Below are 26,042 nucleotides of genomic sequence, written 5' to 3' on the forward strand. Positions count from 1 at the left end.
AAAAAGTAAAAGTAAAAATTATTTCCCATATTATACAGCATTCTTCCCCCTGTACTTCCCACTCAACTCATTCCTTACCTGCACTAACTCATAGTTATTCTGTCACCTGCTGGACTATATCCTCACTTCCACGCACACACTCTAGATATCTGCATATCTACATAGCATCATATATTACTTAATCAGTCTTACTTAACATATTTCCATGCAATATTTGTCTATAGTGTAAGTTATTATGTTTATTGTTATTAAGTGTATTGTGTTTAGTGTTTATACTGTAAAGCTATCTGCATGTCTTATTTTATATTATATTTTATTTTATTCTTCTTCTTGTAAATATTGTTCTCTGCACATTGGTGGGAATCTGCACCCAAGTTTTTCACTTACATGTACACCTATACTATGTGACGTGACAATAAAAATCTTAAATCTTGAATCTTAAATTTTGAATTAATCTAAAAAATAATTACTCCAGTAAAGCATGGATAACCATAATTTCTACTTTAGTAAAGTAATCTAGGGTAAGTATTTGTACTTAATTACTTGACACCTTCGACTATAAACCTTCCCAACCCCTAGTGTGCCTTGTTATAGTAAATGGTTCTATATAGACCTAAAGAACCAGTGGAATAAAGTAAGAATTATAAAAAGAAGAACAAAAAAAGAATTATACATTTTTTTATTTCGATAAATACTATATAGAACTCCTTATACAAATAACACTAATAAATCATCTAATAAACTCTATATTAGAGTACATAAACCCAGTAATTTATGTAATGGTGTGGGTGTAGGCCTAGCATAAGCCCCTCCCCCACTGAAGGGCCTAGTTCTAATCGCTGACAGTAACTTCCATAAAATATGCAACTCATAGTCTCTCAAAAGAGACACACGGGTGCATTGAGATACCATGTCTACACATTTTCTTAGTATCCAACAGTAAAGCTTATAATACGTTTCTTAAGACTATATGTGTGTGTGTGTGTGTGTGCTGTTTCCTTAACAGTTTAGGAGGAGGAATATCCAGGTTGTTAATTAATTTAAAGAAAAAGAAAAGAAGTGAAACTAATAAGAATGTGAGCGAGTTTAAACCTAAGGTCAGTTTCTGTGTCCAGCCAGCACATATGCTAATAAACACTGAGTGGGAAGCCACCTTTGTCCTTGAAACTGCTGTACAATCTGTACAGTCTTCTATACGCGCTGCACCTGTCGGCTGTCAGGGGAAATCACATTTGCATATTTCGACAGCCGACATGCCCACCCCACGCCTTCGTCAGCATCCCGGCTCTTATTCGCCGTTGTCAATGGGTCACGGCCAATCCCGAGAGACTAAATAAGCATAGTGATGTATGACAGCCCTGACATCCTAATCCACATGTACTTTACTGCTCAGTTTTGTAAATGCAAAATGTCAAAATGTGATATTCATATTCTAAATGTCCATATGAGCCACACAGCAGCAGCAGCACACTGTTAAAATGCTTATTATCTTATAGCAGAACACCGGACACAACCTTTAATAGAGAAAAAAACAAGGGTGAGCATAGGACATACTGTACCTGAAAAAAGAAAAAAATATATTTTAGTATATTTTAGTGTAAGCAGAAGTTAAAGTAGTTTTTTACAGTTACACAAAAGTTACACAAGTTTTAATTAGGTTCTAAATACTTAAAAGACATAAATAGAAAGGGCAATAGTTGCCTGTTGTTTGTCAAATAGTGAATCTACCTTAATTTATACTGTCAAAATTTTACTTTCGTCTTTTCTATCAGTTGGCATTAACATAGATAGATAGATAGATAGATAGATAGATAGATAGATAGATAGATAGATCACCACTGTTTTAGCTGATTTCATTATTATTATTTTATTATTATAGTTAACTGGTTTTTAATTTTGGGTTGTTTTTGCTGTTTTTTTTACATTTCTTTTATTGTTTCTTTCTTTACTTTCATTGTTTTTATTTGCTATTTATTTATATTTGACTCTTTTATGTGATTAGTTTTATTTATTCATCTGTAGTTGCATTTTATTTGTTTTATTACCTTTGATTTTTTTACATATGATTTTATGATTCCTACTAATAAATATTTTTTTTACCTTATTTGTTTTATATATTTTTTTATAATATCTTATTAAAATGCGGCTTTTTATTATGTATTTATTTAAATAAATACATAATTCATGTAAATGAAGGCCACCCTCTATGTTCCTTCGAGTTTAAATAAAGGTCAATTGATTGATTGATTGATGTATACACCCTTTATAAAGGAGCCCTTCATAGCACACTATTATCTCACTGAATGTCATTTATTATTTGTTTATTATAAAATTTAGAATGATGAAGCATAAAAGTCCTGTATTTTGAGTTTTCAGTATATTGAGCAGACATCTTCAATACATGTGAACTGACAATATTTGCCGTTGAAGGATCTACAGTGTCCTCAGGCGTTTGGGAGAGATGCTGTAGTGTTTTGAGAATTAAACAGTGCACTGGGATTGAGCGCAATAAAATGAAAATAAGAAACTCAGAAAGGTGTAAAAAATGAAAACGGTGTTGGCTTAGAGAAAAGCCAGATGTTATTGTGACAGGGTTAGACACTGAAGCTTTCTTAAGGTCGTATGCTTTATGTAACCCTGAATATGCTGCTGAGAACAGATACACAACGTGACAATGTTTTGAGGTCAAAAAATACCATAAGAGATCAAAATAAAATGTCATAAAAAAGTAAATAGTTAAGATTAAGAACAAAATGACTGGTTGCATCATGTCTGCAGCAGGTCTTGCTAGACTTGTTAAAGGAGGAAGATTCATAAACAAGTAAAAAAAGGTTTTTAGGTGGTTTAACGGCTTTGTTTGTACAGGAACTGAAACCTGGTTTTAGATCACAATAATTTATTGTCCTGACGGACAGTTCTGGAGGAAACAGGAGAGTTGAATTCTGCCGTGATTTGGGAAGCAGGTTTTATGTTTTTAGGATACAATCTGGGTTAACACCCGAACATCCCTTTCAGACAGCTTCCTCTTGCATCCACAGTTAATCCTGTTGGATGTGGTTCGTCCTTCTTGGTGGTATGCTGACATTACCCTGGATACCGTGGCTCTTGATACATCACAAAGACTTGCTGTCTTGGTCACAGATGCGCCAGCAAGACGTGACCAAACAATTTGTCCTCTTTTGAACTCTGGTATGTCACCTATAATGTTGTGTGCATTGCAATATTTCGAGCAAAACTGTGCTCTTAACCTGCTAACTGATCCATCTGACACCCACTATCAGACCTCACTAAATCTCTGATAATTCAATTTGCCTTGCCATGAGCACACTGGCCAGTGTACAACCTTATTCACAAGACAAAACCTCACAACTTATACAGGTGTGGGCATTCCCAAGTCGTGTAAAGTAGTAACAGATCATAACGAACATTTTGCCACTTCATCATTTTGTATACTGCTTTCCCATGACTTCTAGCATACATCTGTCTGTAATCAAATCAAGATACTAGTGTCCACATACATTTTATTTTTATTTGCATTTATTTTATTGTTTTGCAATTTGTCACTTGGTTTTAAAGATTTAAAACAAAGCAAATTTCAGGATACAGAGGAGGAAGAAGATAACCTTCCTCCCCAGGGCAGTTTAGCTCCTTAACCCTTTCAGACGCTGTGTGCACTGCAATGGACAACATCCGTCTTTTTCTCTTTTTGTGTATTCTTGCGCACAGATTGAGACATATTGGGCACCAGAACAGACATATATCATCCAGTCAAACAGCAGTTTATATATATATATATATATATATATATATATATATATATATATATATATATATATATATATATAGTTATATAAGTTATATATATATATATAGTTATATAAGTTATATATATATATATATATATATATATATATATATATATATATATATATGTTATATAAGGTTAACACTTTATAATAACTTTTTTGATTTATATATCATTAACTAATGATTAATAACTATTATTTTTCACATTATAAGAAACCAAAACGTTGCTAACATACTTGTATATACTAATAAACACACTGGCAACATTAACTGCATTTAATAAACATTCATCAGGTTAAAATTTTTAATACTAGTGATTTATTAATGTTAACATTCTGATGAGCTAATGATTTGTTAAAATGACTAAATATGGATATCAATGCTGATAACTAATTGTCATGTGTAAACATTTGTTGATCTTCAATAGTGGTGAACTAATGCTTTGTTCGTATTTCTGTATAATTAGTTAAGAGTATTTTACTAAAAGGTATTCTAAAGTGTATAATATAAATATAATATAAAAAATAACAAAAAATAACATGCTAAACAAATCATTCCACTGCAATTAAAATAACAATACAAATAATGTATTTTATTTTTATTTATTTGTTCTTTTACTTATTTATTTGCTGAACCTCTTTTTTGAGTGCATTATAGGCAGAAAAGAGCATTTTTAAATATTTTTCATCACTGGAACATAAATTAGGTCGGAAAGGGTTAATGCTAAGAACTGATTGGTTGTAAGTACTGATGCCAATTCCTTATGCATAAATTATGAGCATCTGTGAATATATATGTATTGCGTGTGTAATTATATGTGTTTTTTTGGAGGTGTGTGCTCTTGAGCCACTTTCTATTCCTTTTGAATTCCTCTATGGGGACAAATATAGTAATCTGAACCTGAATTTGAATCTAAATATATAGTTGAACTAAGACCTGTTCAGCACTGTATACAGCAGATCAATCAGTGATCATGCTTACTGAATTATGTTGGGGTTTTTTTTTGGATTCATGGTGACTGGACTGGAGATTTTTTAGTAAAACAGGATGTCCACTGGGCAAAACTATTACTTTTTAAGCCAAAAAATACTTTTTGGGACTTTTTTTAAAAAAAGGCTGATTGAGAATGTGTTCAGAAATTAGACATAGATTGTTTCAATTAAATTGAAAATTCACTAAATTTTCCATTAACCCAGTGGTTTTCAATTATCCCCCTGTCCCCCAAACACAATGCATCAGTACACTTTCCCTTTTTTATTTTATTTTATTATTTTTCTAATAACTAAAGGACTTGGTTAGTTATTTCAGTGTTGTTGTGACCCATTGATTTGAGCCCCTGGAATGTAATTACAGTATCTGATTAAAATAACTAAACAGCAAATACAAGTCATGCTTTTGGTCCCTTAAAAAACTTTTAAGTTGATGTAAAAATGAGAAAATATGAAATATTTTGTGATTCACTTTATAATAAGTGCCTCTAATAACTGTGTTGTTAAACATTAATAATACATGTAATAACTACTACTAGTAAATACTGGAAATATATATGCATTGTTACAGATTTTTCTAGTTATATGTTAAGTAAATGCACACGTGTCAGTGTGGAATTTGACTCACATGTAATAGGGCAAGTGTACTTTCACATGTCATAGCGTGTGTTAACTGTCACATGAAATTATGTTACAGCAGTATAAAAAATTTTTGGGCACCCCTGATCATTTTCATGATTTTCTGTTATAAATCATTGGTTGTTCAGATCAGCAATTTCAATTTAATATATCATATAGCAGATGCACACTGTGATATTTGAGAAGTGAAATGAAGTTTATAGAATTTACAGAAAGTGTGCAATAATTATTTAAAATAAATTAGGCAGGTGCATAAATTTGGGCACCCCAGCAAAAATTACCTCAATATTTAGTAGATCCTCCTTTTGCCGAAATAACAGCCTTTAAATGTTTCCTATAGCTTTCAACGAGAGTCTGGCTCCTGGTTAAAGGGTATTTTGGACCATTCTTTTTGGACCAAACTTTTTCATTCTGCCACATGTAATAGTGTGTGTGTTTGTGTGTGTGTGGGTGGGTGTGTGCATGTGGGTGTAATTGATTGTGTATAAACTAATAACCAACAACAACAGCTCTTGTCTAGTACATAATTAGGGCTGCAATTGTTTTTAAATATACAAAAAAAACATAGTTTTTACTATGGGAAGATGGGCAGAAGATGGGCACTGGCACACGTGTAATTACACACCCTGTACAAACTGTAATCAATCTGTAACAATGTTTACTTTGCCAGTAGTTACACTGTTATTACATGTATTGTTTATGTGTAATTACACAGTTATTAGAGACACTTATTATAAAGTGGGACTCGACTGTGTTAACCTTTCCTCGTGTAGGAACTCTATACTCACGGCTTTCCATGGCGAAGATGGTGATGTTGTGGACTGAGTTGATCTCTCGGTCCAGAGGCTTGGCCGTGCTGATGATTCCAGACGTAGCATCCACGTTAAAGTACCGCTCCAGATCTGTGTTCCGGTCTATAGAGTACCTAAAAAAAAAAAGAGGCAGTAGAGAGGTCAAATAAAAAAAAGGTTAAATAAAAAAGTAAAAATAAATAAAAATCCAGGCAGATATCCAGGCAGCTCCTGTGGAGGCTGTTCAAATTCAATGGTGTTTAATGTTCTGACACATGTACAGCTGCACAATCCAAACCTAGTAAATATAAATAGGCATTTTCCCTGCAATTTCAGCAGTGCTAGACCACTTTTCCTGGACAGTAGAGACAGTTACTCCAACCAAAGCAGAATAAACAATTTTGAATAACCCTGAATTCTTAAGAAATTAAAACAAAATATATAAATAACAAATATATAAATTATATACATTTATTAGCATTTTGCAGAAAGAAATTTGAAAAAAAGGTATTTAATCCCTCTGGCAAACAAGACTTAATACTTGGTGTCAAAACCCTTGTTGGTAAGCACATCATTTTCTTTTTTTGTGGGTTTGTGCACATGTCAGGATGAATTTTGTTCCACTCATCTTTGCAGATCATCTCTAAATCTTTAAAAGTTTAAGGTTGTTGTTGGCAACTTGGAGCTTCACCTTCCTCCCTAGTTTTCTCTGGGATTAAAGTCTGGAGACTGGTCAGGCCACTCCATGATCTTAATGTGCTTCTTTTTGAGCCACTCCTTTGTTGCCTTGGCTGTATGTCTTTTGTCATTGTCATGCTGGAAGACCCGGTGGAAGATATGCTGAAGTTTTCCTGTGCTCTTAGCAGAGGAACACCCACAAATTATCATGTTCCCACCTTCATGCTTGACAGTGGGGACAGTGTTCTTTGTGTCAAATTTAGCAGTTAAGTTAATGACAAAGAGCTAAATTTTTACCTCATTTCCAGGTGTTCATTGGTAAACTACAGACAGGCCTGCACATGTGCATTCTTGAGCAGAAGGACCTTGCGGGCACTGCAGGATTTTAATCCATTAAGGCGTAATGTGTTACCAATGGTTTGGTGTCTTGGTGACTGTGGTCAAAGCTACCTTGAGATCATTAACAAGTATAGATTTAGGCCAATCTCTCACCTTCCTCATGATCAAGGATACCCTGTGAGGTGAGATTTTGCATGGAGTCCCAGATAGATGTTGAGTAAGTCATTTTGTGTTTCTTTCATTTTCTTACTATTGTCGTACTTATAAGTTGTCGTACTTATGTTTTTTTTAGCGCATTCCAGCATTGTGCAGGTCTATGATCTTGTCCCTGATATTGTTAGAAAGCTCTTTAGTCTTGCCCATGTTGTAGAGGTTAGAGTCTGACTGATTTATTGAGTCTGTGGACAGGAGTCTTTTATACAGGTGACAATTTAGAACGGCTGTCTTTAATTAGGATGACGAGTTGATTAGGAGCGTCTAACTGTTCTGTAGGAAGAGCCAGAACTCTTAATGGTTGGTTGGGGATCAAATACTTATTTCTCTCTGCAAAATGCAAATAAATTCATATATGTTTTGGATTTTATTTTTGATATTCTCTTTTGATATCTCTCACTGTTAAAATTAAACTACTACAAAATCATAAAGGGATGAAATAATTATTTCCTTCACTGTATATTGTCTATGCTATACATTATGCAAAAACAACATAACTAAGCAAAGAATATTGTGTATGTGTGTGTTTTTCTCTATATGCGTATGTATGTATGTGTGTGTATATGTGTATGCACGTGCATGCATGCTTGCGTGCATGCCGTAATGAGAGCTTGTCACTCAGGAGGTTTCGCTCCTCATAAAAAACCCATTCAACACTGAGCCGATGTCTAGCCTTTCATTCAGTCCTTATCTATCAGCAGATGCTGCAGTCATTAAGATGATCCACCTGATTAGCAAGTCTGACGCTCGCGTCTCCTGCAACTCAAAGCCCAATTAAAAACTGCTATCAACAAGTAGCTTCTTTACTAATTATGAATTACTTTCAGATTTCATGCCATCTGCCCCTTTAGATACAATGCATAATGTTTGGATTGCTTCAGTAAAAAGTGGCTTCGGCCGCGGAGACGCGCAGATTACCAGAAAAAAAAGGCCTTGAAGTTCACCCGAGTTCAACAGATATCACATCTACGGAATACAGTGAGACTCTTTGAGGTGGTTGGGGGGAGGGAGGTGGGTTTGAAAGCTTTCTGCTTAGTGTTGTAAATTCTATTCTGTGCAAATGAGCATACAGCGGTAAGAGAGAACGTGCGGAGAGGCAATTTATAACCACAATGGTCATCTAATTTGATTTTCAGATTAAAATTACTGACAATCACGACTGCCCAAGATGGAGCGCTTTGCAATATTCCTTCAATTAGCCTGCGATTGCTAAAGCCCTCTGGGGAGCGTCGGCACAGTTCGCCGGTTTTTAGGCTCGCTCTGTACTTTCTGAATGCCACGGCTCCTGCAGACCTTCCAGAGGGAATGCCCTTCTCAGCGAAAGCCGAGCATTTAGGATCTGCCGCCGTAGCGGAAAAGACAAGAGCGAGACATGCCATCTGGCCCAGATAAATGCCAGTGTCATAAGCCATGATGTCGTCTGCCAAGTTATTCGGATCCACCATGTCTCTACAAACTGAATTTGTCTGGCTAACGCAGTTAAAGAGATGATACTGTTCCGGGCCCCAGGGTGCTCCTATACTTTTACAACTTCTGTAGAGGGTTGAGTGCGGCTGGTGTTGCTGTATCTACTCTAAACCAGTTTCTTTAACGGTTAGATTAGATATGAAGAAAAGTGGCCATTTTTTAAGCTTTCGATCTGATTTTAAGCAATCATGTTTGTGCATTCATTTTTTTGATGTTTAAACAATTGTATGTTTTATAAGTATTAGATAAATTTCTAATAAAAAGGCAATACAAATACAAAATGTATTCTACATGGATAAAATACACAATATGTTCAGTATTTTTTTAGAAATATTAAGACGATCTAAAATAAAGCGATTTAATGTCATTAATGTTATTTAGCTACACTCACCATATTATAAACAAATAAAAAAAATTGGGACAAGAAATACAAAAAATATATGTCTTTCTTACATTTACTTTAAGTTATATTTCATTTCAAATAGATCCCAAGATATTTAATGATTTGTCTGCTATGATACTTTCAAAGTTCTTAAAGTATTTTCTATAGAACCATATTTCAACTGGTACTATATATTGAGTTTATCACAGTATTGTGATATCATCATTATAATGGACAACATAACGTCATAGTATTGATTGTGAGATTCCCTAAGATTAGTAGGCTCATATTTACAGGTTAGCATGGTAAGTTGCTAACTCAGATAAAACATGGAGCAGATTTAAAACCAGACACACCCAATGACAGCAAGAGTCGCATAATTATTACAAGATGCCATGCACCTCCTGGTCCTGATTTACCAATTTAAAAAATGAAAAAAAAAAACCCTAAGCCAGTCTAACGGGTCCTTGCCCACACAGAACAACTTGGCCTGGAATGATACTGTTATTAATCATTTAGCCATGCATGAAGATTACATGAGTTAAATGTTTGTAAAAGATGGGTTAGTAAGGTAACATTAAGGGATGCACAGGGTCAGCAACAATACTTAAATAAGTGGTATAATTTAGGCGATGTTTGGTTTGTTTTAATGGGTCCACACCATTACACCCATCAACAATAAAAATGTATATAATTCTTTTCATAATAAAAGTATTAGATTTTATCAGATTTTATCAGAAAAATCCACACTGAAGTTTTGATCAGAATTGTCACAGTTGACGTCTGCAGCCCCCTGCTGCTCCAGTGGTTCTGAAACTCAGCTAGACTCTTTCTAGTGGGGAATCAAAGACACTGGGGCTTTTCTTTTTTTCACGTGGCAGCCAAGCAGGTGTCTGCCTGCTCCTTCTGTAATCCTCAGCGTTTCAGGCTAGAGAGGCAGAAAGGTGTAGAGCTGGAGATAACCTGCCTTTTTAACCTTTCTGACACAGCATGGCCTGAAGCTTTGTTTTATGCACTTGTTCCTCCTGTCCATCACCAAACTGACTCATTCAAAGCCTTAAATATTAAACTTAAAAACTTTCCCAGATTCAGATTATAAATGTCTTAGGGCCCTATTTTAGTGATCTGTAGGCGATCTGTCAACTGCACACTATGAAGCTTGATTTAGAGTGTGTTACTGTGTTTTTGCTATCATAACGACTAGAAAAGTACAACTTTTATGGGTGTGTTTTGGGCATAATGTCAAATAAACCAATCCTTAATTTACTTGCCATTCCCTTTAAGAGCCAGGTGCGCTCTGACCATTCTGTTTTGGTCGGGAAACAAACATATTTTACCCCTCTTTCCTGTCGTCCACCCATATTAGTATTTTCCCATACATTTTCCGTAGTATATTAAAATAATAACAGAGCAGGAATAACCCTGGAACAACAAATCAGAGAGATGGGTGGATCCAAGGAGAGAGAGTGCTTTCCTGCCAAAAAAGTGAAGACTTCATGTAAATATCTGTTTTAATTCAGGCTGAATTAAAAGAATTGTATTTATCAGTGCCAACACAGGTAGGCCTATCAGATTCTGATAATCTAATTGTAGTTTGTGTTTACAGAATGTATTTTAGGTTTCTTGTAAACTTGTCTTAAAATGTAAGAGATACTGAACCTTGGTTGGGCTGGCTTAACAGGTATGGCTCTGATTTTAGGGCATTGCTATTTTAGGGGTGCAGCTCCCTGGACCTGTCCAAAGCTTCTCAGCATAGAAAACTGACCTGCTCATTCTTGCTGTAAAGGTGCAAGAGCAGGCCCTTGAATTCCACTCATAAATGAATAAACAGTAACAAGTAACATTAATATGATAATGACTTACATTTCAAGTTAATGTAGAATAATGTTTTATTTTGAATTATGTTTATTGTTGATGTAAAAATTTGTTTAGCTGCCAACAGGCACGCCCTATAGGATGTGCATAACAAGCGGGGGTGTATGTGCATGTGCATTGCACCTGTGTTCACAATTTACTGCCAAGATAGCAATACACATCTGACTGTTGACTGTAGACTAGGTTGTACAATGCCAAGCTAGCAATATGCCAGAAATTTAACTGAACACACCTCTTTTTTAGACCGCCACGCCCATCTGCATAGATATATTTACCGATGTATGCACCGTTGCTATTAAATGATTCAAGTGAGAGGCATAAAAATAGACTGCTGGCGGGTGGTAAGATTGGGTCCTGAGTCTTCATGGGGATTTTAAAGCACACATTGCCATTGGCACTGCTTAGTACTAGATACATCAACCAATTGTGCTCCAGCAGCCAATGGCAAGCAGCATCACTGGGATTCTTAGCCCACTGAACCACTTGGATCCCAAAAGGGTTTTTAAAGGGTTATCTAAAAAATCAGGTTGCTAAGTATGTACTATACCGATGACTGTAGAAAACATAGAGACTGTGGTTCCATTCTCTTATATTTTATGGACCCGCCCCCTTCTCGTGTCATTTTTGAGTTTACAGTACAGCCTAAAGGACCAGAAACATATTTTTGACTGGATACACAATTTGTCCTGTAATTCCCATGTTTCACCAAAATTAAAGGGCAGTGTATGTATTGTATTATTAACAAACATATTTACTTTACCACCAATTTACCACACAGGAGCACAGCTCTGTTCACAGTTCATGTTAGCTGATTTTCAAACAACTGATTAGATCACATTTAAGCCATTTTACACTAGCTGTCACAGACAGAAGGATGATAAGATGGACGTAAATGCAGGTAATATACAATTAAATGAAAAAAGACAACTAAAAACATAAACAGAAAACAAACACAGGTAGAAATAAGAATAAGAAATGAATAAACAAAACTAAAAAAAAAAAAAAAACAAATGTGAAAAACAGACAACGGAAATCAAACTAAGAAAACTAGGCCACAAGTAACAACACTAAGAAAACTAAACAGATTAAAAACAAGAAACACAAAACAATCAGCACGAAAAACCAGCAGACCTGATGAGAGCATACAAGCATACAAAAATACAAAGAATTCACCAAGAAGCAAATCAGACAAACAAAAAATTGAGAAGGAACACTGAATCAAAGGGGATTATATACATGAAGAGGGTGAGGAACACTTGGGACTGGTAACAAGGGGGCGGGGTAACAAACAAGACAGGAGGGGACTCTAACGACAGGGTGGAAAAAGGACAAAAACACCAGGTCATGTGCTAGTGGAGCACATGGGGAGGAAAACAAAACCAAGAAAAAAGAAAAACATGACAGACATGGGCTGAGGTGTGACACTAACTTTAGAACTCCAGAGAACTTTGACAGAGTGTCTGTTAATGGCTGTTAATAGCGCAACACTGCATCATCAACGATCGTACGATTAACTAGCTAGCTACACCATATACAGTAAGATTTTATAATCATATATACCCCCCTTTCATTATACATACCAATGACCAATGTTTTTTTTTTTTTTTCACATTTACCTTAGTATTTGTGATCAAACTGGTCATGATCTGCACATTTCTCTGCAATTTACTCCAGAAAGCATTCAGGGTCAAACAGCTTGAATACTTTTGCTGCAGCATTAACTTTTTATAATAGCAGTAATGTCACAAAAGCAAAAGAAATGGAAATTGCAGATGGCACAATGAGTCAATTATTTGAACACATTAATTAATTACAGGAACAATTTTAATTCAACTTAACCTTCATGTTTTCAGATTTTGTATAGTCAATTGTTCATACAAATAGCTTTGAAAAGTGGGTCTCTAATGAATTACTACACTTTTAACTTCCAATGCATTTTGAAAAGAATGCCAAAAAGCATTTGTTAAAACATATTAACAATAAATAAATAATTAATTCAAATAATAAAACAAAATTAACAGGCATCATCAGACTGTGTTCCGTTTGGATTTGTTTTTAACGTATTTTGGCTAGAATTTGCAGCATTATATGTGCAAATTTCCTGTCACAGACCTGACTTTTATTCACAGTCCACACATTATTGATAGGGTTGAGGTTATGACTTTGGAAAGGTTATTCCTAAAACTTCATGTTTTTCCGTTTTATCCATTACAAACTGATACCTGATGTGTCTTTGAGGCCATTTGAGGCCAACATTCATGTTGAATTCCAATTGTGTCCATGTTCCAACCATCTATCATATTTTATCATATATTATTACTCCACCTTTATTAATCAATGCACCAGCTCTACTGACTGCAAAACTATAACTGTTTCAAAGCATGAGGCTACCACCACCATGCTTTACAGCAGGGGCAGTCTATTGCAGTTGAATGCCTTACCTTACCTTACCACACCACACATTGTCAATTCCGGAGCAGAAGCTCCGGTAATGCTAAATTTGCTTCCCTGTAGACAGTTACACTTGTGTTCCAGCAGCATTTAGACATCAGCAAAGTGGCTACGCCTCCCAAAAATATTTAGAAATGACACATTTCTGACTGAATCCACAAACTGTTCTGTGGGGATGCAAATAATTAGCTGCAAGTTCAATTTGTATACAATTTGTAACATTTAGCATCAGTGAATTAGTTAAAGTAGCCCAATTCTGACTCATTCTGACCCAGATAAAGAACAGTTCAAACAATTCGCTAAAGAAAATAGTGCCAAACATGATTGTATTGTATTGTATGAACTTCCAACCACAACTAATATATCATCACCTCAGATGGTAAAGTAAAGTAAACAACAGCAAACGGTAACATTTTACTGGATGGTCCATTGATGTTACATAGATTGTCAACTAACATTTAACTAACATTCAATTAAATGCCTATTAAATGCAATTTAACCCTTAACTGAATATAAGTTGAATATAAATGATTCCCAATAGAAGCTAAACCCACACCTAACCCTAACCCTAAGCGTAACCTCAACAGTATTCTCCATTGTTAATCAACCATAAAACCTAAACCTAATCCAAACCTTTATCTAAAACTTACATCTAAACCTAAAACTAACCCTAAAATGTTAATATTAGCATTCAGGTTACAGTTGGATGTAGGGTCACATTTAATAGGTTTAGACATAGACTAAATTGATAGACTAGTTGTATTTGATAGACATTCAGTTGAATGTAAGTTGAATAGCAGTTGAGCATCTATGATCTATGAGGCGTCTAAAATGGACCATCCAAATGATGTGATACCCAACAAATCAACTGCTAGAAAACTGAAAAAAACTGAAAATGCAACTTTTGTGTATGCATTTCTGTGTTTTTTTTTTTTTTTTTTTTTTTTTACCTGATCACACTGTTGGCAGTATCGGGGTCGTGAGCTGTGACTGTACCGATGATGTCGCCCACCTTGGCGGCTTCAGACACGGTCATCTTATAGACTGGATTGCTGAAGACTGGTGGCTCGTTTACATCTTCCACTATAACCTTTATGGCTGTGACGTCACTGAACGGGCCATAGGTCAGGAACTGGGGGTCGATGTTCCGGTTGGTGGCCTCGATTCTCAGAGAGAACGTGTTCTTGGTTTCATAGTCCAGAGGCTGGCGGAGAAGGAGAAAAAGGAAGGGTTAGAAAAGGAGAAAAAGACAAGGAATGAAAAAAGGAAAGATTTGAAGATAAGGAATAGAAGCTGGTTAAAAGTTCACTGTAATCACTTTACACAGAAAATAAATAAATAAATAAACGAACGCGTGTCCTTATACCTCTGGCCGAAGCGAAACCTTGAATGGCTTCAATAGATTCAATTAGTTCTCACTCTGACTTACAGACTCCTGTTTGACCGGGAGAGACCACATAATAATATCTCCATCTTATATATTTCAGAAGTTAATCGCAAAATGCCCTCTCTCTATTTTGTCTCTTTCTTTCTCTCGGTCTCGCTTTGTCGTCCAGTGAACATAAGGTAAAGAGACCAATATAGTTCAATAACCTCCAGCGTTTCTCTTTTAACACACACACACACACACACACATACACCAACGCTCAGCCATTCTCTAATACATCTTGCATTTGGAAGTTTTTATATTGACTTTGCTGAGCCATGTGAGGGCAAAACTATCGATTGTTGAAAAATGAAAAATATAAAAATAAGAAACCCAGAATGAAAAGCTTAATGAAACTGAGACGTCTGAGAAATAACTCGGCTTATCTGACCTGCTGGAGCTCCTCAATTTTATATCGACGTCTCGCCGTCCTTTCTTAATTTCCATGAAGAAAAAAATCCAATACGGTAATTATTCTACAGATCAGATCCAAAAACATATGTTTCCTATACGCTCAGTGCGTCCTCAAGGGAGCACTTACTGTACATAACATTTGTTTTTGTTTGTTTTTTTCTACTTTTCACAGCAAGGTATTGTCTAACAGCACGAACCAAACTCTGCCCACTTACTGAAAGTTTATTAGATGCATTTTTAAAAGGAATTCCACAGAGCTCACAAGTGCAAAAGTTGCAGTGTTGATTGTTGCTTTGTGATGTTTGCACACTCGCCACAGGTGCTGCACTTTAGCAAACTTAGAAAGACACCTACTTCTGTTACCTTCAACGGTTTTAATCTGCAGCAAACCTTGAAGCCGATGCTGTAAGAACATCCTCAAGAACATGTAGAGCGTGTACAGTGTAGGCAGTATATTCCAGCACCTGCTCGCATGCCATTCAAAGCAAGCGTATAGTGTATGGGAGTGATCAATAGCATCAATAGGAAATACTGATACAAGATCCTTCTGAGCATATCTGCAGATTATCTTAACCTTCACATCCCCTACAACTTCCTCACAGTCTGTGGAGATGTGGGTAAAGATTTCTTTGGTATCTCTGTTCACCGTGATCAATAAAATTTCTTGGAAAAAATAAAAATAAAGGTTGCAACAGTGCAGAACTTCTGCTCCAGTAATGATCATCTTTAATTCATTTATTTATTTATTTTTTTTCAGAGCTCTGGATAGAGGTTAAAGGAAAAAGAGAAATTGAACAGTAGCTTTCCAGGAACAAAAACGAAGAAACTGAAAACTCAATCAAACTTACCTATAGTTGTAATATATTTCTTGAAACCTTCATTAGCAAAAAAATATATATATATACATATATACTGTTAAACTGTATAGGAGAACAAAAAAAAGCATAGTGAACTTTCAATGTAAGTCAGTGTATTTTTCATCATTTTAAGTCATTTTGTACCATTCCAATTTGTTTTTCTTTAAATTGTGAAGAACAGAAAAAAATAAAAAAAAACATGGAAGACGCTTTATCAGTGCGGTCTATGTTTATTCACTTTATTCAAGATTATTCTCAAAAGGTAACTTTTATTCTATTTCATTATTTAGCAGTGTAAGTCAAGAAGTTGATTACTTTTGTTGTATTTATGCTGAAACATTAATTAAATCTCATAACTAACTCTCACCCTCTTTCCCATCATTTGTTGTTCCACCTCTTTCTCTTTTTCTCTATCTCTCTTTTATTCCTTTTTCTCTCTCTTTTTTTTCTTTAACAATTAAACAATTAAAACATTGTTTCTTACACAATTCTTAAACATCCACTAATACAAATAAAATTAAATTTTGCCCGTGATACATCCTTTTTTTGTATTTAAATATCAAATTTAAAAGCTTCATTCTAAAGTAGGAGGAAATCTTTGATTATTCATGGAAAATTGTAGTTTAGTTTTTAATGAATTAGTTAATATTCTGTTAATCAATCAATCAAACAGCCCTCAGCAATAAATAATTGAAAAATATATCAGCACTTTTTCAGTATTCACTTTCATATTTTAAAGCTTGGGTTCAGGTAAAATCTGCAGAGATATTATTTTTTCCACCTCCAATTTTTTTGGCTTAAAAATGAAACCCATCCACCAGTAGTTTCTTTTTCTATATGTATTTCCTTTTATGATTTTTTCCAACTCAATGGGCGATATAGTATATTTTGAAGGGTACAGTAAATGACCACACACACACTAAGGTTGTATTACATTTTTTTTTTTATCACAGTATTTTTCTTATTCTTTCTAATTACATCAAGCTTAATTATATCTGCTTTGATTTTTGATTTTTTTTTTACCCAGTTAACGTTTTATTTGCGTGATGCAAACACCCTCACTCCTCAGCACTCTCTTTAACTAAGGTTAGTATTCACTGCAGTGAATGTACATGAGCTCACATCACTCAAACACAAGGTATTTGCATGCCATGATGCTGAAAGTGAATCTATATTTATAACATGAACTGAATGAAGATGCTTATACATTTGAATTAGTGTGGTAAATACAAAACATTACCAAACATGGTTGCCAAGAAAACTGAATAGCACTGAATCTCATTTTAACATCATTTATATATAAAAAAAAACAAACAAACAAAAAAAAAACATTATTTTGTACTTTTTCAATATTAATGTATTTATTTGCATAGCAACTGGGTCTGCATGCAAGAGCTGCATAACAGAAAATGTGTTTACTTTTATAGTCATGTATTAAAATAGCTGTTTATCACTCACAATTCCTTTGGCTCATATCACATTCTATTTAAAATTAAATTAAAAATTAAAAGTGACTTTTTTTGGACTGATGCTTATTAAATTCAGTAAGCATTTCATTTTAGCTTGACAGTGGCATATTTTATGACTGATTCACATATTTCCCCATTAGAAGGGAAACATGGAGACAATCTTGCTCACTTGGATGTAGGCATCCGTCCTAGTGTCATCTAATGCACCTTCTAATGCAGTGCACCGGATAAAATGTGTATAAAAAGTATAAAAATAGACCAAAAAATAGATATTCACTGATAGTGTTTTTTTCTGAGCATTATAAAAATAATTGTAGTGTGTTCAAAAAGCATTTCACATTTCACACTATTTCATACCTGTCAAGTTTTGAATTTAAAAATAAGGGAAATTTTCCGCCGCCCGGTTTGAGCCGTCCCACCAGCCCAACTGAGTTTCAGTATTTAGGTTCAGACAGGTTCAGACAGGTTTACAAGAAATCTAAAATAACCACCTGTGAACCACTAACAAACTACAATTATATGACCAGAATCTAATAGGCCTACCTTTGTTGACTCTGAAATGTTGTGGACATTCCTACATATGTAATTTCTATACTACAGCTTAAATAAAACCTTTTCTAGATATTTACATGAAGTCTTCACTTTTGTGGTAGGAATGCACTCTCTTATGTTATTTTTGTTTTTTTAATGGATTTAAAATTGAACAAAGGGTGCACAAATTCTGCAAAATGAGCTTTTACTAAAGGACATGGACCAGATCTATTCTATCAGTGAATCCATTCCTCAATAAAGTATACAAAACAATGCATCAACAATGGATTTCAGGTAGCAGTGTAATAATGTAAACAATTCACTTGTTTATGATTTGTTCTTTTACCTTTCCCAAATTATTAAAATAACTATAAATAAATATCAGTTCTAAGGGGCCTACACAATTAATAATCTTTATTTAATATTTAATATATGGTGGTATGAGGTGTCTAATACACTGCTGGATGTACATAATGATTGAGTTTATGGTCCACAGTGGGCTAAGGGATTTTAACAGGTAAACTCAGTAAAGGAATGTTTATTAGCTGATCAGTTGGATCCGGTAAAAGAGAACACAATTTAGAGGCAGTGAGCAGAGTTCAGAAACTGGTTTAAACTACTAACATGAAGTATTGTACTAAATTCTTTCTATCCACAACACATACATATATTTTTTATGCTAACTGACTAATCACAAGCTGTATTTTACTAAGCACTCCTCTTCTGCGCTCCGCGAAAACAGCAAGCTGATTGGCTGTTTCTCCTGAAAGGCAGGACTTTCTCCTTGAACCGGCATCATGATTGGCGTTAACATATAAAATAACCTCTCATTAATAAGGTTTATTTACTTTCTTTATAATACGGGAAATTTGCGGGAAAATACTAATACGGGAGGACAGCGGGAAAGAGGGGTAAAATACGGTAGTTTCCCGACCAAAACGGGAGAATTGACAGGTATGCTTTATTTTGGTGATAACTATATCCTTGGTGATCTAAAAAAAAAACATTTAGATTTTTTGTATACTTTCAATCATATACTACTGCAACAAAATAAGTGTATAAGTAGTACTTTATTTTTAAATATACCAGTTTTAAACATTCAGAAGCATGTAATTACATGTACTACAAGAATATATACCACAACCCACTGACTCCCAACCTGCTGGTTTGCTGACAGTGAAATGTGTGTGTATGTTACCTTCTGGCTCTCTCCCTTTAGTAAGGCTGATATATTCAGATCTGCCAGAGTCAACAATAAACCTCATAAATTATGATAATATTACTATGTACAATATGATATAGCACATCCCTAGTAATGACATCAGACAAGCAGAAGCTTGGAGTTCAGTTTTTGCATTTTTAACTGTATTTACAACAAATAAAAAATATTAAAGCCAGTACAACAGGAAAGTGTTCAGCCAAATACCTCAAAGGAAAGAAAAGTGAACATCCAGCAACGTCCAAACAACTAAAAGTACAACAAGCAACTGCTGAAACATCATTCAGGAAGACTCAGGGCTGAACGAATTCTGGTCAGAAAGGTTTAAATGAAAACAAAGACAACAAAAAAGGAACCAGTGGAGGAGCTGGAGGCATCAGGTACCAAAGTGTCTACATCCTAAGAGAGGCTTATATAAAAGGCTGCTATAAAAGAAAGTAGCCCCCACTCCACAGCCAGCATAAAAAACAGCCAGACTGAAGTTTGCACATGAACACCATGACAAGGACTCGGCCTTTTGAAGAAGAGTTCTCTGCCCAGATGAAACAAAAATTGAACTGTTTGGCCTTAATGGCCAGCACTATACATGGAGGAAAAATGTAAGGCTTTTAATCTGAAAAACATCATTACGACTGCAAAACATGGGAGTGGCAGCATTATGTCGTGGGGATGTTTTGCTGGGAAAGGGACTGTTACACTTCAGAAAGTAGATGTCATCATACAGAAGAAGGATTATTTAGAAATAACGAAGCAACACTTCAAAGCATCAGTCAGAGACTTAAAAGTTAGCTGAAAATGTAGCAGAATCTTCTGGAAAAAAAAATAAAAATGCAGCATCTTGTGGAAGCCAAATAATATAAAAATAAAAATAAATACAAATAAAGATCTAATAATGGTTTAGAAGAAAATAGAAATATAGCATAGCATTAATACGGTGCTTATAATTGTATTTGACAATGTTTAATAAAGATTTTCCTCTAGTTTCTTTGATTTTACCAAATTGAAAATATAATACAAAAATCATCAAGAGAAAGATGGATGATCAAAAGCCATCAAACCAAGCTGAACTGCTTACATTTTTGCACCAGGAGTGGCATAAAGTTATCCAAAAGCAGTGTGTAAGACTCAAAGAGGAGAACAGGCCAAGATGAATGAAAACTGTGATTAAAAACCAGGGTTATTCCACCAAATATTGATTTCTGAACTCTTAACACTTTATGAATATGAACTTGTTTTCTTTGCATTATTTGAGGTCTGAAAGCTCTGCATCTTTTTTGTTATATCAGTCATTTCTCATTTTCTGCAAATAAATGCTCTAAATGGCAATATTTTTATTTGGAATTTTGGAGAAATTTTGTTTGCAGTTTTTAAAATAAAACAACAATGTTCATTTTACTCATAAAGATACCTATAAATAGCAAAATCAGAGAACTTGATTCAGAAACTGAAGTGGTCTCTTATTTTTTTTCCAGAGCTGTACATTAGTCTCTGATTAATAACAAATAACATAAGAAAATAGTTGCGTCAAGCAATTAAAATAATGGATCTTAACAATATTCTGTGATTACCATAGTTAATTACACTTAAGACCAAAACCTTTAATAATTGATTGTTATATGTAAACAAAATAATAAATGTAATAAGGGCAAAATAGGAGTATATTTATGATAAGTCTGGCTACATAAGCTTTAATGAGGGAAATGTTTGAGAGAGAGAAAAAAAGCAGGTTGTTAAGAGAATGAGAGTTAGTTATGAGATTTCATATTTCAGCATTATAAATAAAGAATAATTCTGAACTCAACATTAGTGAGCTTGTGTTTTCTGATCATTTTCACCAAAAAGAGTGAATTTCGGCAGGCTGTTGGACTATAGCTTGGTAGAATGATCCATTTGCAGAAATAAAAAGAACAGATTACTTAAAAGAAGAAGTGTAAGTAGCCAAACTGAATCTGCAATACAAGATTTATGATTTTATTTCACATTTAATTTATATGTGGTGGATGATTTTTTGCCCCTTCTCTCATTCGAATGCATTACTCTATCCGCACTGAGTACATACAGCACTGGAACATTCAGTATGGAATGCAGGTATTTTACTATTTCCATACATTCATATGCTTTACTTTTACTATGTAATATTTATTTAACTGGGCTTCTTCTTTAACATCATTCCCTCGCTTCTTTTCATCCTTGCAAAGCAACAACATTCACCTTGAAAAATGCCGCATTTTCTCTCTTGAATGCAAAAATCCCAGTCTCTGAGTGATATTCCATCTTCGCTCTGATATGTAAATTATACTCCCGTATTTTTTCGTTTGTGGAATGTAGGCTTACTGCAATGCCGAATCTGAAACACACCCCCACACCTTGGTCACCTAGTGACTACAATCAACAGGGTGTTTTTCACAGCACCAACACATCATTTTATCAGACTCAAACTCACTCATTTCTGCTTTCATTTTTGGTCAATATAACTTTGCATGGTGCAAAAACTGAGTACTCTTTCTACTTCTTGTTTTGGGCTAGGTGAATGTACACACACACACACCACTCAAACACATACCATCATGCTTACAAAGAATAACCACCTATAAAACACCACATTATTTATATTTATATACATACTGTATATATGCAAAGAGAGAGCAAGAGAGATAGAGAGAGAGAGAGAGATGGGGGAAAGAGATGGGCTGGTTTTGGATGGTTAAGAGCATGGTTATCCAGGTAAAAAATAGTACACTAAGCTAAACAAATGCTAAGCTTAGCCAACTGGTTAACCAGCTCTTGACCAGAATTGCGTATGTCATATTTGGCTTAGTCTGGTTGATCATGCTTGGTGGTCTTGTTGGTCTGTAGTACCAGTCAATTGTTTACCATCTTCTCATTCAATGAAATGCTTTATCACTGACACTATCTCTCTCTCTCTGTCTCTCTATCTCTCTCTCCCTCTCTCTCTTGCTCTCGCTCTCTCTCTTATATTGTTTTTTTTTAGATTGGTCAGGTTGATTATGCTTGTAGACCACCTAAAAACCATCAGACTTAATTGACAAAATGCTCTACGGTGGCCAAGTTGGTCAACCAGATAATAAAATGGAGCCAGTTAGCTTAGACTTACATCTACCAGCCAGGCCGGTTGACCAGTTTGGCTCTTGGCTACCATAGAGCATTTTGTCATTTGAGTCTGATGATAATTAGGTATGAAAGAGAGAAAGAGAGAGAGAGAAAGAGAGAGAGAGAGAAAGAGAGAGAGATAGAGAGAGAGAGAAAGAGAGAGAGAGAGAGAGAGAGAGAGAGAGAGAGAGAGAGAGAGAGAGAGAGAGAGAGAGACTAAAATCTAGCTCAAGCCTAGCATTTACTGTATGCTGGTTTTGGATGGTAAGAGCTGTTTTTTAATGCATAAAGTGGTTAAAAAAAACTGGTCATCTATGTGAAAAAGGCAAACTAATGCTAAACTAATGCTAAACTAATGCTAAACTAGAGCCAAGTTGGTCAATCAAGTAATTAAATGTAGTCAGCTAGATCCACCAGCCAGCTGAAACTGGTCAGGCTGGTTAAGCTGGTCAGGCTGGTTGGTCAACTTGGCTTTTGGCTACCACAGAGCATGTTGTCGTTTGAGTTTAATGTTTCAGTTGGTCTACAAGCATGATCAACCTGACCAAGCTACACAACCAATATGAAAGAGAGAGAGAGAGAGAGAGAGAGAAAACGAGTGAGAGAGAGAGAGAGAGAGAGATGTTACAGTGATACATAGTCTTAACATTTTCTTAATATAGCCCATCCGTGTGCAAAGCATTTTCATTGAATGAAAAGAATATTCCAAACATTTGAATGGGACTACAAACCAATATGATCACCAAGCATAATCAACCTGACTAAGCTAAAAGAACATGACCAAGTTTGACCATGCTGTTTGACCTGCATGACCAGTATGACTAAGCATGACTAAAATCAAATATACAGTCACATACACTTTACTGGTTGGTAAACCAGCTAGCTTACCAGTATATGGTACCATCTTAATCATTAAAGAACAGCTCTTAACCTCCCAAAATCAGCATTTAATAAAAGCTGGCCGTGAGCTGGATTTTTTAGCAGGTTTATTTATATACACCAATTAATTTCAGTAATTTTAAAACATGAGAAAGCATAAAACCTACTTCTCTCCACATCATTTCTTGTTTGTAATACAAACAAAATAAATATTTTATAGTATTCAACATTTCAGATCACATATCAGATAAATGCTGCAACAGCCCTGAGGCATCAACTTATTAAAGAAGAGCAGATTAAACGGCAGAAATTGCTTTTCTGCATCAGCCTTGAAGGATTAATAGTAAATTGCAATTTGTTTAAGCATTGGTATATTTTGCATATTTTATCAATCTCAATAAGTCATTGAAAGTCATGTTTAACTTTGATTAAATTACTGCTCTGCACTCTGTAAAGGTGTGTTATCTAACCTTCTGTAGAATGATGATTCCCTCTTGCGTCTCCTCGTCTGTGGTGATGTTGAACATGCCGGGTCCGTCTCCGTCCACTATACGGTAGTCCATCTCTGCATTAGATCCAATATCTGCATCTGCCGCCTTCAGTCTGGCCACCACAGATGCCACGGGTACAGACTCCAGCACAGAATACTGATATATCTCTGAAAACACACAAACACACACAGACAGAGGGTTTGAGATGAGTTTTTCTGTTTGTTTACTCAACACGAAGAATACATTATTGGCTGCATTACTGAATTATACCTTACTGCATCTCAACGTTTTAATGAATAAAGAAATACAATACTCTACACACATTTTTAAATGGTGAGTAAGTCTGTGACATCCATTATGACATTTTGGCATGATTTTTTTTACTGATATCTAACATTAAAAAGCTGCTAACAATGTAGCAAAAGCTGCAAACTACCAATCACCAATCAACTGTGGCCAGCTAGCTTAGAAAAACAACTTGGCCAAGCTGGTCAAGCTGATTAGGTTGGTTGACCAACTTAGCACTTGGCCACCATTGAGCAAATTTGTTGCTTGAGTCTGATGGTTTACAACCAATCTGACCAAGCTTGACAATGCCATGGATTACTCCACCAGTCTTACACACTTTTTTTGCATAACTTTATGCCACTTCTGGTGCAAAAATTCAAGCAGTTCAGCTTGGTTTGATGGCTTGTGATCATCCATCTTCCTCTTGATTATATTCCAGAGGTTTTTAATTTGGTAAAATCAAAGAAACTCATCATTTTTAAGTGGTCTCTTATTTTTTGTCCAGAACTGTATATCTTCACACATGTCCCTCATAAACTGATTTCATTAACAGATAATCTCTCAAACAAGGCATACATTACCACCTGTTAGTCACCTGCCCCAGTTGTTTATTTATATATTTATTTTTAACAGTTTTGCTTTTTTTCTGCTCTTCTTTCTGTGTGAGATGCTCTGGCCCTGCTGTCTGTTTCAGCAATGCCCTGAGCTGGCTATCCATGTCCATGCTGCCCGCTCTGCCCTACACTTTAATGCTGATGTAAGTTATTCGCAACATGCTTCATGAAACAAAAAGTCTTTATTTAAAGGCATCACTTTAAGAACCCTTTGGAACACTTTCACACTATCATTTTCCTGGTAGACATGTTACACTGCAGATCAAGGAATGTGATAAATTACTTTCTCCAGAAATGGGATGCCCATTATCAGACCTTGCTCAAAATCAGATAACTGGCTGGCAAGTGTTCTGCCTCACTCACACGAGAACACCTTACAGCTTATACAGTACAGATGTGGGCTTTCCCAAGCTGTCCAATAGAGTAATATGTCTTGGTCATTTTAAAATCTGCTGTTCCATTACTTTTGGCAAGAGTGATTGCATCTGTTAAAGTGGAACACAAAAATAGTACTTAGAGAAGCCTCATTAAATTAGCTGCATATTGTATTTTTCGCACTATAAGGCTCACTTAAAATCCAGTTAATTTTTGTTTTTTTTCCAAAAATTGACAGTACGCCTTTTAATTGGGTGGGCCATTTGTATGAATTTTACCAGTCAGGTTGTAAGGAGCAGTAAAGCCACTCCGCTGAAGCCCAGCATTATAAAGTTCTAAAGAGTTTCAGTAAAGTTTCTCCAGCACTTAGGCTGGAGCAGTATTAGCATTAGCTGCTTAGCGCAACACTAGCTCTTTCGCCATTGAGAGGTGAGTTTATTGGACGGTAGTTTGCGTGTTTACTGTGTTAAAACAAGCTACGTAGGATGAACCACTAGCTGATAGTGCCCTGTTTTACCACTTTTCACTCAGGATTCCTCAGTGTAGCGCTAAGCTCTGCTAACCATGTCTAGCGCTGCTGCTATTGTCATACCAGTCTATAATAGACCAGAAAACAGATTTGATAGTACATTGATAGTGTGCTTTATAATATGTGCACCTTATAGTCCATAATATATGGTAATGACATATAAATAATATAAAAATAATGTCTAAAATAATTCCTTTTTTTTCCATAA

General features: G+C 35.2%; 1 protein-coding gene across 1 annotated transcript in view; it reads right to left on the reverse strand.

Moving 5' to 3' along the window:
* LOC103044085 (cadherin 7a) overlaps positions 1–26,042 on the reverse strand; it is a 261,452-nt gene that overhangs the window by 61,689 nt on the left and 173,721 nt on the right. The window contains exons 6-8 of the mRNA XM_022680284.2: positions 24,008–24,195; positions 14,582–14,835; positions 6,224–6,360 (exon numbers count right to left, since the gene is read on the reverse strand). Coding sequence (XP_022536005.2) covers positions 6,224–6,360; positions 14,582–14,835; positions 24,008–24,195 — 579 coding nt within the window. The remainder of the gene's footprint in view (positions 1–6,223; positions 6,361–14,581; positions 14,836–24,007; positions 24,196–26,042) is intronic.

Source organism: Astyanax mexicanus, chromosome 1 (assembly GCF_023375975.1).
Source record: "Astyanax mexicanus isolate ESR-SI-001 chromosome 1, AstMex3_surface, whole genome shotgun sequence".
NCBI classification, from domain to species: Eukaryota; Metazoa; Chordata; class Actinopteri; order Characiformes; family Acestrorhamphidae; genus Astyanax; species Astyanax mexicanus.